Below are 13,271 nucleotides of genomic sequence, written 5' to 3' on the forward strand. Positions count from 1 at the left end.
CCACACCCGGCCCTGGGCCCGAATTTCTTATCTGTGAAACGGCAATTACAACATCTCTCCTCACGAAGTAGTGAGGAGTAAGTGAAATCAAATAGGGAAAGAGCTGATAGAGTGCCTGCATATGTCAGTCTCAGTAACTGAGCACTACAGTGGTGCTATTACTATGTCTTTATGATGCTGTCACTAATGCCAACTTGTGATACCTGCTTTTTAGAGTCTAGATAGAGATCATGGTTTGAGGATGCAAAAAATGAAACAATCCATTAAAGGGTTAGAACCTGAACCTCTCAAACAAATTGGAATTATGAAAGGGCTCAGCTCACCAAAACGCAGTAATGAAAGTGCAGTGAACACACAGAGAAAACCTTTTGTCCTTCTGTGATGTGTCAACATAGTTTTTGTTATCCTCTCTTTCCCTGGCCACCTTCCAGGCCATTTTGCTGCAGAGGATGTGAAGGCCAAGCTTCATGAGCTGAACCAAAAGTGGGAGGCACTGAAAGCCAAAGCCTCCCAGCGTCGGCAGGACCTGGAGGACTCTCTACAGGCCCAGCAGTACTTTGCTGATGCCAATGAGGCCGAATCCTGGATGCGGGAGAAGGAACCCATTGTGGGCAGCACTGACTATGGCAAGGACGAAGACTCTGCTGAGGTAACCTCAAGCATGGGAAGTGTCTCACCTGCCAAGGAAGTAGAACAGGGTTTGGACTGAGACACAAGTTAGGAGAAGCAGTGACACATGGGAGCTGTGCATCACAATGATTGTTTTTTAAAATATTTTGAAATCTATGAGATAGGGTCTCACTCTTGGCCGGGCTGGAATGCAGTCGTACAGTTGTGGCTCACTGCAGCCTCAGTCTCCTGGGCTCAAATGATCCTCCTGACTCAGCCTCCCAAGTAGCTGGAACTGTAGGCAGGTACCACTAGGCCTAGCTATGCTTTTTAATTTTAATTTTATTTTTAGTAGAGACAAGGTCTTGCTATGTTCTCTCAGCTGGTTTCAAATTCTTGGCCTCAAATGATCCTCCTCCTAAGGCCTCCCAAAATGCTGGGATGATAGGAATGAACCACCACTCCTGGCCCATTTTTTACTTTTTATTATGAAAATTCAGTCATACCTAAAGGAGAGAGAAGATGACTTGTTACACACCTTCAACCGTTAACATTTGCCACTCTTTTTTCATCTATGTGAAACCATATGTGTGCTTACATACTAACATACCAACATGCACACATATGTATATACATACCTACAAACATACCAGCATACACATGTACATACCAATGTGCTGATATACACACACATACCAACATGCACACACAGATACATAGATGCACTTGGTGTTTTACTGGTTATCTGTTCTTTGACTAAAATTCTCAAATTTTATTCATGAAGGTCTAGGTATAGTTCCTGTACCTAGCTTTTTTCTTACCAGTCTTCACAAAAATCTAGAATCAGTTGAATTTTTTTTTTGAGATGGAGTTTCACTCTGTTGCCCAGTTGGAGTGCAGTGGCACAATCTTGGCTCACTGCAACCTCCACTTCTGGGTTCAAGCGATTCTCCTGCCTCAGCCTCCCAAGTAGCTGGAATTACAGGTGCCTGCCACCACACCCAGGTAATTTTTTTGTGTATTTAGTAAAGACGGGGTTTCACCACATTGGCCAGGCTGGTCTTGAACTCCTGATCTTAAGTGATCTGCCCACTTCCGCCTCCCAGAGTGCTGGGATTAAAGGTGTGAACCACCGTGCCCAGCCAATTTTTTCCCTTTTATTTTTTCTTTTGAGGCAGGGTCTCGCTCTATCACTATGGCTAGAGTGCAGTGACGCAATCACAACTCCCAATAGACTTGACCTCCTGTGCTTAGCAGTCTTCCTGCCTCAGTCCCGTGAGTAGCTCAGATTACAGGTGTGTACCTTCACATCTGGCTTAGTTTTGTATTTTTTGTAGAGATGAGGTTTCACTATGTTGCCTGGGCTGGTCTTGAACTCCTGGGCTCAAGCAATCTGCCTGCCTTAGCCTCCCAAAGTGCTGGGATTACAAGCATGAGCCACTGTGCCCAGACCAGGATGAGTAGGCTCTAATAATAATATATATGATTGTCCCAAAAGATGGGAAACCTGAAAAACTTTCAAAGTGGTATTAGTAGGAAACGGTACAACACTGTAGAAAGGGCAATAGGTGATTACGTCATTGTGTAACTGAGAAAGGCTGTTGAGGCAGAATGGCAGGTTGGCGAGACAGTGGAGGATGGGAGGCTTCAGCTCCTGTGCAGTGCTCCATGTGTGGTTTTGGTTTCAGGCTCTACTGAAGAAACACGAAGCTTTGATGTCAGATCTCAGTGCCTATGGCAGCAGCATCCAGGCTTTGCGAGAACAAGCACAGTCCTGCCGGGTAAACTTGTGATGGTTTATGGGTTACTGGAGGGAGGCCGTGGGGGCTGGGAAAGCTGAAGGACCCAGAATCTGTCAACAGGTATTTTTGTCATACGGAACATTCTTGTGATTCTGCTGTTAACTCTTGCAGCACAAAAGTTTACAGAGAGTTTCAAATGAGATATTTTTTTTGAGGCGTAGTCTCACTCTGTCACATACACGGGAGTGCAGTGGCACGACCTCGACTCACTGCAACCTCTGCCTCCCGGGTTCAAGTGATTCTCCTGACTCAGCCTCCTGAGTTGCTGGGATTACAGGTGTTTACCGCCATGCTTAGCTAATTTAAAATGAGAGTTGTTTTGTTTTGTTGGGATGGACTTCGGTCTTGTTGCCCAGGCTGGAGTTCAGTATCACAATCTCAATCTCAGCTCACTGCAACCTCCGCCTCCCAGGCTCAAGTGATTTTGCTGACTCAGCCTCTTGAGTAGCTGGGATTACAGGTGTTCACCACTGTGCTCACCTAATTTAAAATGAGAATTTTTTTTTTTGAGATGCAGTTTTAGTCTTGTTGCCCAGACTGGAGTGCAATGGCACGATCTCAGCTCACTGAAACCTCTGCCTCCCTGGTTCAAGCAATTCTGTCTCAGCCTCCCAAGAAGCTGGGATTACAGGTGTCCGCCACTACGCCTGGCTAATTTTTGGTATTTTTAGTAGAGACAGGGTTTCACCATTTTGACCAGGCTGGTCTTGAACTCCTGACCTCAGGTGATCTGCCTGCCTCGGCCTCTCCAAGTCCTGGGATTACAGGCATGACCCACCCCACCCATCCTAAAATGATAATTTTTTAAAGATACCAGAAATTTTAAGTTCTTGGATTAGATTTTTTGATAGCTTCAGTGAAGAACTCATGAGTGTATATTTGGTACAGCTGGTGACATTTGAATCTGCTGTGTACTTAGATGACTCAGTGGGGAGGTCATGTTTTCACCATGTTTGCCTTTCCTTTGGATTTTTAGCAACAAGTGGCCCCCATGGATGATGAGACTGGGAAAGAGCTGGTCTTGGCTCTCTATGACTATCAGGAGAAGAGTCCCCGAGAGGTCACCATGAAGAAGGGGGATATCCTTACCTTACTCAACAGCACCAACAAGGCAAGGCACAGAGAGTGGCTACATGTTTGTTCCACGCTAGCATCACTACATATGCTCAGTTGGGCGTCTGTGGGTTGCATGTCTCCCCGAAATGAGAAGGCTTAGAATTCAAAGAGATACATCTCCTCACCAGTCCCCCATGTGACATACATTTATGCAGTACTGTGTATCATCAAGAAGTTAATAAATCTGTCTTCCTGAATACCTGCAAGAAGCATAGAGAATCACACTAGCAAGGATAGCTTCTTTTCACCATTGAGTGCCTCTAGGTGGAATTCTTGACTTGTTGAGCCAGTTTGCTTCTGTATAACTTGGATCTGTTGGTTCTTACTCCAGACTATAAGATACATCTCAGCCCAGCAGATCATCGAAGATAGCTGTGACCTCACCCCACAGGCTTTGACTTTTCCAGGATAAATAATGATAATAATAAATCCATTCTGATCCATCAACCTTTCTTCTCTAACACACTCTGATTTGACAGTGGCCTTAAAGCATCCACAGTTTATCTGACTAATCCTGAAAGAGGCCTGCTTGCTGTTTTGGTTAAGGCTGGAGAAATGTTCTTGGCCATTTTTTTTTTTCTAGAGATGGAGTCTTGCTATGTTGCCCAGGCTGGAGTGCAGTGGCTATTCACAGGCGTGATCCCACTACTGATCAGCACGGGAGTTTTGACCTGCTCCATTTCCAGCCTGGGCCAGTTCATCCCTCCTTAGGCAACCTGGTGGTCCCTTGCTTCTGGGAGGTCACCATATTGATGCCGAACTTAGTGTGGACACACAATCGGCATAGCGCACCATAGCCCAGAACTCCTGCGTTCAAGCAGTTCTCCCACCTCAGCCTCCCGAGTAGCTGGGACTACAGGCACATGCCACCATGCCTGGCTCTTGGCCATTTTTAAGAGCCAATTTATTCCTATTCCCACACCTCATTTATCCTTGTCATGAGAATTTGAGGAAACCTGTGATTCTTATCTTTCTGTTGATTCTAATTTAAACCTAAACCAACTTGTGGTCTAACTTTGGTTTATTCAACAGTAGCATTGCCCAGTAGAACTTTTCGTGATGGTGGAAATGTAAGGTATCTGTGCTGCCCCTGCAGTAACTACTAGCTACATGTGATAGTAAGCCCTTAAAATATGGCTAGTACAACGGGGTGTTTTGTTTAATTGATTATAACTCAATGAGGCCCAGCATGGTAGCTCACACCTGAAATCCCAGCACTTTGGGAGGCCTGGACGGTAGGATCACGTGAGCCCAGGAGTTTGAGACCAACCTGGGCAACATAGCGAGACCCAGTCTCTATTTATATTAGAAAAAAAAAGACCGAGCACAACAGCTCACACCTGTAATCCCAGTACTTAGGGAGGCTGAGGCAGGTGGATCATGAGGTCAAGAGATTGAGACCATCCTGGCTCACATGGTGAAACCCTGTCTCTACTAAAATACGAAAAATTAGCTGGGCATGGTGATGTGCTCCTATAGTCCCAGCTATTTGGGAGGCTAAGGCAGGGGAATTGCTTGAACCCAGGAGGCGGAGGTTGCAGTGAGCTGAGATTGCACTACTGCACTCCAGCCTAGTGATAGAGTAAGACTCCTTCCCCAAAAAAATAAATAAATAAATTCTAGCTTGATGAAAGTTAAGTGGGCACATGTGATTGGTGGCTACAGTGTTGGATAGCACAGCTCTGGAGCATCTAAGCAGAGAGAAGGCTGGCCTTGGTGGCAGGCAGCACTGCTGTTTTGCCTGTAATCCTCTGCAGTTGTGGGCAGGTAGGGAAGGGACTGAATTATCAGACGTTATGCAAAGTGACTTTAATATTGTTTTGGGCCTCTTAAAATGATTAACGCTGTTGTGTATGTGCACACGCACGACCTCCTGGGATTCTCCCTCTCAGAGAAGGAAATTACTTTCAGTTCTCCCTCTTTTTTCCTTAGGATTGGTGGAAAGTGGAAGTGAACGATCGTCAGGGTTTTGTGCCGGCTGCTTACGTGAAGAAGTTGGACCCCGCCCAGTCAGCCTCAAGGGAGAATCTTCTGGAGGAGCAAGGCAGCATAGCACTGCGGCAGGAGCAAATTGATAATCAGTAAGGATGACACTGTGGGCCACAAGGGCCAGGCGTCCCGTAGGCATACTTTATTCCACATGAGCCGAAGCTTAGACGTGTCCTGAGGCTCCTGGAGCCCACCTGCACACCTGCTGTCTCCATCCCACTTTGAGCCCACAGACCTCCCTGTTGGGGTCTCAAACCCCTTGACTGATAAATTATTTTTCTTTTTTTTTTTCCCAGCAGTACTCATGAGTTTTTCCTAAACAGAAGTTTCCTAATCATTGACATTTTAACATTTGTGTTTTGGTTCGAGATGGTTTTTGAAATTGGATTTTCAGATATCCTACACCCCTGCAGCTCTGTCCCCTCTGAAAGGCTGCTTTCAGAGCTTCTCTCTCTGCCATATCTTTGAGTTCTGAGAATAGAAATTTTTAATGAAATGGCTCTGTCCTCTTTCCTGTAGCTGAGCCCCCATATTGCCCTGTGTCCCTCAATTAGGGTATTTCTGACTCCATTAGTGGAATCAGCAGCTTTAGACGCTTGGGAAATATCCAGGAAATACATTCCCACTAGAGTTTGGGTAGAATAGTGGAATTTTTGGACCCCAGTGATCCTCAGTAAGATCAGAGTTAGTTGTCCACTTACAGATTCTGTTACTATTGAGATAAGAATGGGAGGTTTTGGTTTGTATTCTTACCAGTGGTCTGAGTCATAAATATAAGAGGAAAAAGTAGATCAAATACATAGCTAAATTACCTATTAGCAGTCAGTAAAATTTCTTTCTAAGGTTAGTCCATTCTGTTCCCTGACCTTGCTCTGTGAAGTTATCAGTGTTTTTAGTACAGGAAAATCTGCCTTAAGCATGGCAGACCTGTCAGGAAAATGAAGGTGAACTAACCCTCTAATTTTTCTGCTATTTCTTAACTGTCATTTCACTCATAGCTTAGACTGTTCCTTAGAGCTGTTGAATGACTCCATAGTTTCCCAACATTAAGCATCCACCATCATGGCACCAGTTGGAGCTGCCGCCTTTCATCCCTGTGGATTAATCCCACTAATTTGTGCATGCTTTTGCTGTGCCCCATCTGTGCAGGACACGCATAACTAAGGAGGCCGGCAGTGTATCTCTGCGTATGAAGCAGGTGGAAGAACTGTGAGTAGGCTGAGAGTCTTGCAGAGCACCAACGTCCACTGCTACCCTGTTCATTCTCCCTCTGCAGCTTCTCTTTAAAGCCTTTGTCCACTCAGAAAGATGAGGTGGTGGGAGGAACTGCCTGTCTTGTGCAGCACCTTTGGCTCACAAGGGAAGAGGTGGCGGTGCAGCTGTGTCGGTCAATGACTGCTTATCTCATTGGTTGCTTCCGTGTGCAGCTGTGTGTTCAGAGTGGTGTTGGTTCCCCCTTCTGTTGGTTTTTGTGGTGGACTAGCCACTATCAGCAGCAAACCTGAAGGTCTGTTCTATAGTTTTCCTTAGTAGAAAGGAAATCAAATGCTTCTCTTAAAGTGCTCTGATTCTTGGTAACTCATTGCTTTTTTATTTCAGTTTGGGACACTTAGATTTAATAGTGATTCTATTTTTTTTTTAACTTTTAGTTTTTTATTGTTTGTTGTTTTCATGTTCAAAGATAGTATTTCAGCCTTTTCATTTTAGTTCCTGAGGGTTAGAATATTCTTTGATTCTTAAGAAATCTTCCAAGTAACAGAATGGCACAGATACTTGGTACTTTGCTTGATTTTCCTTCTGAACTTGCCAAAACTATCTGAGAACTGAATGTGTCATTTTAGCAATGTCCTACTAGGCTGGGCACAGTGGCTCACGCCTGTAATCCCCGCACTTTTGGGAGGCCAAGATGGGTGGATCATAAGGTCAGGAGTTTGAGACCAGCCTGGCCGACATAGTGAAACCCCGTCTCTACTAAAATACAAAAAATTAGCTGGGCATGGTGGCACATGCCTGTAGTCCCAGCTACTTGGGAGGCTGAGACAGGAGAATCACTTGAACCCAGGAGGTGGAAGTTGTGGTGAGCCAAGATCATGCCACTGCACTCCAGCCTGGGCAACAGAGCGAAACTACCTAAAAAAAAAAAGAAAAGAAAAGAAATGTCCTACTAATATGAAGATTAAACATCCTATCTGAGGCTATTTTAAAGTTCAGTGTACCTTCCCCCCACCTCACCCCCAGTGTGGGGGCTATTCAGAAAATTATAAAAGACAAGAAAAAACCCTCTGTATACATTCTGCCCAGCAAATTCATCTCATCTCTTCACTGTAGTCGCATGAACCTGTGTTACTGTGCTAAGCGCTTGGTTTCAGTCATTTGTGGTTGTGTTGTTATGCCCAGGCCAATTTTGTACTTATTAGTGTGCCTGGCTGTTTTAGCCACCTAGTTGTGAACAGTACGGTGTGCATATATCTCTCAGGCTGTGGTGTGGGTACTTGGGATCCTCTTCTTCATCTGTTAACTCTGTTACTAGGGCATTATCATTACAAACTCATAGCCTGGAATCTACATCTTGGAGATGCCTCATGGTTTGTCTTTATGTTAGCATCTACAGCTAACTGCCTTCTCTGTCCCTCTTGTCACCGTCTTGAATTCCATCAGATATCATTCTCTGCTGGAACTGGGTGAGAAACGTAAAGGCATGTTGGAGAAGAGTTGCAAGAAGTTTATGTTGTTCCGTGAAGCGAATGAACTACAGCAGTGGATCAATGAGAAGGAAGCTGCTCTGACAAGTGAGGAGGTCGGCGCAGACTTGGAGCAGGTTGAGGTGCTCCAGAAGAAGTTTGATGACTTTCAGAAGGTATGGGCAGTCTTAGAGCTCAGCTGAAATTTTGTTTAAATATTTGAGTCTCTTGATTTTTTTATTTTGAAATGTAGTTTCACTGTCACCCAAGCTAGAGTGCAGTGATATGACTTCACCTCACTGCAACCCCTGTCTCCCAACTCCAAGCAATTCTCATGCCTCAGCCTTTCAAGCAGCTGGGATTACAGGTGCCTGCCACCATGCCCATCTAATTTTTGTATTTTAGTAGACAGGCTTTTGCCATGTTGGCTAGGCTGGCTTCAGAACTCCTGACCTCAGGTGATCGGCCTGCCTCAGCCTCCCAAAGTGGAATGACAGGCGTGAGCCACTGCATCCAGCCATAGTCTCTTGATTTCTGACTGCAGATTAATGGAATGCAAATCACATAGATTATATTCCATCATCTATGTAGCTTTTTTTCCTCCAAATTCTTTTTCAATTTTTTTTTTTTTTTTTTTTTTTTGAGAGAGAGTATCACTCACCCTGGGTCTCACTCTGTCACCCAGGCTGGAGTACAGTGGCTCAATCTCAACTCACTGCAACTTCTGCCTCCCAGGCTCAACTGATTCTCATGCCTCAGCCACCCCAGTATCTGGGATTACAGGTACACGTGACCACATCTGGCAAATTTTTGTATTTTTAGTAGAGACGAGGTTTTGCTATGTTGGCCAGCCTGATCTTGGACGCCTGGCCTCAAGTGATCCACTTGCCTCAGCTTCCCAAAGTGCTGGTATTACAACCTGGCCTGTGTAGCTATTTTTAAATGACTTTAATTGAAACTTTTCTTGGATGAGTTTAGTATTAAGAAAAGATATGCTATTTTCTCTACATGTTGTTATAAGAACTTTTCTAAACCAAATTACAGTAGATGTGAAAGTATTTTTATTTAATTGGGGTAAATTCACAAAGCTAACCATTTTAAAGTGTACAATTCAATGGTATTTAGTACATTCAGTGTTGTGCAACCATCACCTCTAGTTCCAAAACAGTTTTATAGCTTCAAAAGAAAACCACATATTGGTCAAGTAGTCATTTACCATTCTCCCCAACCCCAGTGGGCCAAGCAGCCACTCATCTTCTGCTTACCTCTGTATTTACCTGTTCTGCACAATTCATATAAATAGAATCATGTTATATGATGTTTTGCAACTGGCTTCTTTTGTTTATGTTTTCTTTCTTTTTCTTATTTATTTGTTTATTTTGAGACGGAGGTAACGCTATTGTTACCCTGACTGGAGTGCAATGGCACGATCTCAGCTCACCACAACCTCCGCCTTCTGGGTTCAAGCAATTCTCCTGCCTCAGCCTCCCGAGTAGCTTGGGACTACAGGCGCGCACCACCATGCCCAGCTAATTTTTGTATTTTTAGTAGAGATAGGGTTTCTCCATTTTGGTCAGGCTAGTCTCAAACTCCTGACTCAGGTGATCCACCCACTTTGGCCTCCCAAAGTGCTGGGATTACAGACGTGCGCCACCGTTCCCAGCCCTTATTTATTTATTTATTTTTGAGACAAGGTATCATTCTGTTGCCCAGGCTGGAGTGCAGTGGCCCAATATCAGCTTACTGCAGTCTCTGCTTCCTGGGCTCAAGTGATCCTTCTGTCTCAGCCTTCTGAGTAGCTGGGACTATAGGTGCATATCACTATGCTCAGCTAATTTTTGTATTTTTTGAGGCGACGGGGTTTTGCCATGTTGCCCAATCTGGTCTCAAACTCCTGAGCTCAAGCCATCTGCTCACCTTGCCCTCCCAAAGTTTTTGGATTACAGGTGTGAGCCACTGTGCCAGGTCCATAATGTTTCCAAGGTTCATCCATTTTGTAGCACGTATCAGTGCTCCATTCATTTTTATTGCTGAATAATATTTCACTGTTGGATATACTAAATATTGTTTATCCATTCCACCACTTAAAAGTATTCTTACGGCAAGCTGGGTGCAGTGGCTTACACCTGTAATCCCAGCACTTTGGGAGGCCAAGGCGGGCGGATCACGAGATCAGGAGATCAAGACCATCCTGGCTAACATGGTGAAACCCTGTCTCTACTAAAAATACAAAAAATTAGCCAGGCATGTTGGCACACGCCTGTACTTCCAGCTACTTGAGAGGCTGAGGCAGGAGAATTGCTTGAACTTGGTTGGGAGGCAGAGGTTGCACTGAGGCAAGATTGCTCTGCTGCACTTCAAGCTGAGTAACAGAGTGAGACTCTGTCTCAAAAAAGTGTTCTTACAACAGATTAAAATGAGGAAGGAGAGCTTCTTTCTCCTATAGTAACTGTGCATTGAAATTTCATCTTGTTTTTTTATTTTTTAGAGACAGGATCTCACTCTTTCGCATAGGCTAGAGTGCAGTGGCATAATCATACCTCACTGTAACCTTGAACTCCTGTGCTCAAGTGATCCTCCCACCTCAGCCACCTGAGTAGCTGGGACTATGGACATAGGTGGGAAAATAAAAAAAAAATTTCTGGCCAGGCCCAGTGGTACACGCCTGTAATCCTAGCACTTTGGGAGGCCAAGGTGGGCGGATCACCTGAGGTCAGGAGTTCGAAACCAGCCTGGCCACCATGGCGAAACCCCATCTCTACTCAAAATACAAAAGTTAGCTGGGTGTGGTAGTGTCTGCCTGTAGTCCCAGCTACTGGGGAGGCTGAGGCACAAAGGTCACTTGAACCCGGGAGGTGGAGGTTGCAGTGAGCCATGATCACAGCACTGCACTCCAGCCTGGGCAGCAGAATAAGACTCAGTCTCATAAAATAAAAAAAGAAAAGAAATAAAAGACAAAAAAAGAAAAAGTTTTTCTGTAGAGATGGGGTCTGGTTATGTTGCCTAAGCTGGTCTTGAACTCCTGGCCTTAAGCAATTCTCTTGCTTTGGCCTCCCTAAGTCCTGGGATTAAAGGTGTGAGTCACCACACCTCGCCTCATCACATTTTTAAAACACTATTAAAACCAAAAAAAAGGTTTAAAAAGTTTCTATTTGATTTAAAAAAAAATTGCTGGGAATAGTGATATATATGCCTGTAGTCCCAGCTACTCAGAAGACTGAGGTAGGAGGATTGCTTGAGCCTGGGAGGAAGAGACTGCAGTGATCCATGATTGCAATACTCTACTCCAGCCTGGGTGACAGCAAGACCCTGTCAAAAAAAAAAACCCAAAAAAATGAAAAAACTACAGTTAATGAAGTAAATTTGAGTCAGACTTTTTTCAATAATTATCTGAGGAACAGGAAAACCAATCCATAGAGATACCTGTTGAGCAGATCCTTACAGTTTATTTTTTAAATGCTTTTTTTTTTTTTTTTTTTTGGTAGGCCCTTGTAGAAGAATCCTTATAGTTTCAAGCCATAGTTTATGACTATGTATTGCTCTCTTCTCCTTTGACTTGCTATTTTGGGTTTTAGTTATTACGGCTTTTGCTTTAAAGGATCTGAAGGCCAATGAGTCACGGTTGAAGGATATTAACAAAGTAGCTGAAGACCTGGAGTCTGAAGGTCTCATGGCAGAGGAGGTGCAGGCTGTGCAACAACAGGTAGGTGTCTCCATCTTGGAGTGAGGCTCTGCTGCATAAGGATGCAGCTTTGTTCCTATGTCTGTCACAGCCCAACAGGCAATGTTTCATAGCACAGAATCGTGGCTTGGCTAGAGGTCAGGTCCTCTATGTGACCAAAACCATTTTTATTAACTTATTTATACCAATATCTCTCACCTTCATTTGGTGGTGGGGGTGGTGCTCCTCTCTTCTCCGTAAGCCCATTAAATATTTAATGTTTTAATAGCCATTAACTAATGGTAATTTGATGAGTTCCTCAAATAAAGAAAAGGTTTATATATAAATATTTGAAGCTCTGGACATTTGGGCTGGCATTTTCATTTGGCTTTTTGGAATTCTCTCCTGTGTTTCCAGGTTTGACCATAATGAGTATTCTTGAGAGATGTATATTTCTTTAAATAATAAAACTGGTTTCTCTCTCTCCTTGTAGGAAGTATATGGCATGATGCCCAGGGTAAGTGTCAGGTGCTGTATGTGGATCTTGAGCATGAGAAGGGTTTAAATCTTGGGAAGAATATCAAGTCAATAACTTCTTCATCAGAATTGCTGTTCCTGAACCTCAAATGCCTTTTGTGTGTAAAGATTTGTGGAAAACACCAGAAATTTATTTATTTATTTATTTTTGAAACAGAGTCTTACTCTGTGACCCAGGCTAGAGTGCAGTGGTGCAATCTAGGCTAACTGTAACCTCCACCTCCCATGTTCAAGTGATTCTCCCACCTCAGCTGAGTAGCTGGAATTACATGTGTGTGCCACCACACCCAGCTAATTTTAATATTTTTTAGTAGAGATGGGGTTTCACCATGTTGTCCAGGCTGATCTCAAACTTCCAACCTCAGGTGATCCACCAACCTTGGCCTCCCAAAGTGCTGGGATTACAGATGTGAGCCACTGCCCACGGCCCATAAATTGATTTCTATTTGCCAATTTTCCAAGAGACAAAAAAAAAAAAAAAAGGGTTTTTTTTGTTTTTTTTTTTTTTCTTTTTTGAGATAGAATCTTGCTCTGTTGCCCAGGCTGGAGGTTAGTGGCTTTTCACAGCTGTGATCATAGCGTACTGCAGCCTCAAACCTCTGGCCTCAAGCTATCCTCATACCTTAGCTTCCCAAGTATCTGGGACAACAGGCATGCAACACAAAGCACAACTCTTAAAAAAAAAAGTCTTGGCCAGGAATGGTGGCTTACTCCTGTAATCCCAGCATTTTGTGAGGTCAAGGCGGACGAATCATGAGGTCAGGAGATCGAGACCATGCTGGCTAACACAGTGAAACCCCATCTCTACTAAAAATACAAAAAATTAGCTGGGCATGGTGGCACTCACCTGTAGTCCCAGCTACTCTGGAGGCTGAG

General features: G+C 44.1%; 1 protein-coding gene across 14 annotated transcripts in view; it reads left to right on the forward strand.

Moving 5' to 3' along the window:
* SPTAN1 (spectrin alpha, non-erythrocytic 1) overlaps nt 1-13,271 on the forward strand; it is an 81,799-nt gene that overhangs the window by 31,030 nt on the left and 37,498 nt on the right. For 7 of the 14 annotated variants that reach the window (XM_054244360.2, XM_054244365.2, XM_078329018.1 and 4 more), the window contains 8 exons: nt 432-649; nt 2,298-2,390; nt 3,388-3,522; nt 5,460-5,608; nt 6,666-6,725; nt 8,175-8,373; nt 11,796-11,900; nt 12,352-12,375. In XM_054244360.2, the coding sequence (XP_054100335.2) occupies nt 432-649; nt 2,298-2,390; nt 3,388-3,522; nt 5,460-5,608; nt 6,666-6,725; nt 8,175-8,373; nt 11,796-11,900; nt 12,352-12,375 (983 nt within the window). The remainder of the gene's footprint in view (nt 1-431; nt 650-2,297; nt 2,391-3,387; nt 3,523-5,459; nt 5,609-6,665; nt 6,726-8,174; nt 8,374-11,795; nt 11,901-12,351; nt 12,376-13,271) is intronic. The other 7 variants (XM_078329024.1, XM_078329015.1, XM_078329023.1 and 4 more) reach the window with 1 other exon arrangement.

The sequence above is a fragment of the Callithrix jacchus genome, chromosome 1, assembly GCF_049354715.1.
Source record: "Callithrix jacchus isolate 240 chromosome 1, calJac240_pri, whole genome shotgun sequence".
Classification (NCBI taxonomy): domain Eukaryota; kingdom Metazoa; phylum Chordata; class Mammalia; order Primates; family Cebidae; genus Callithrix; species Callithrix jacchus.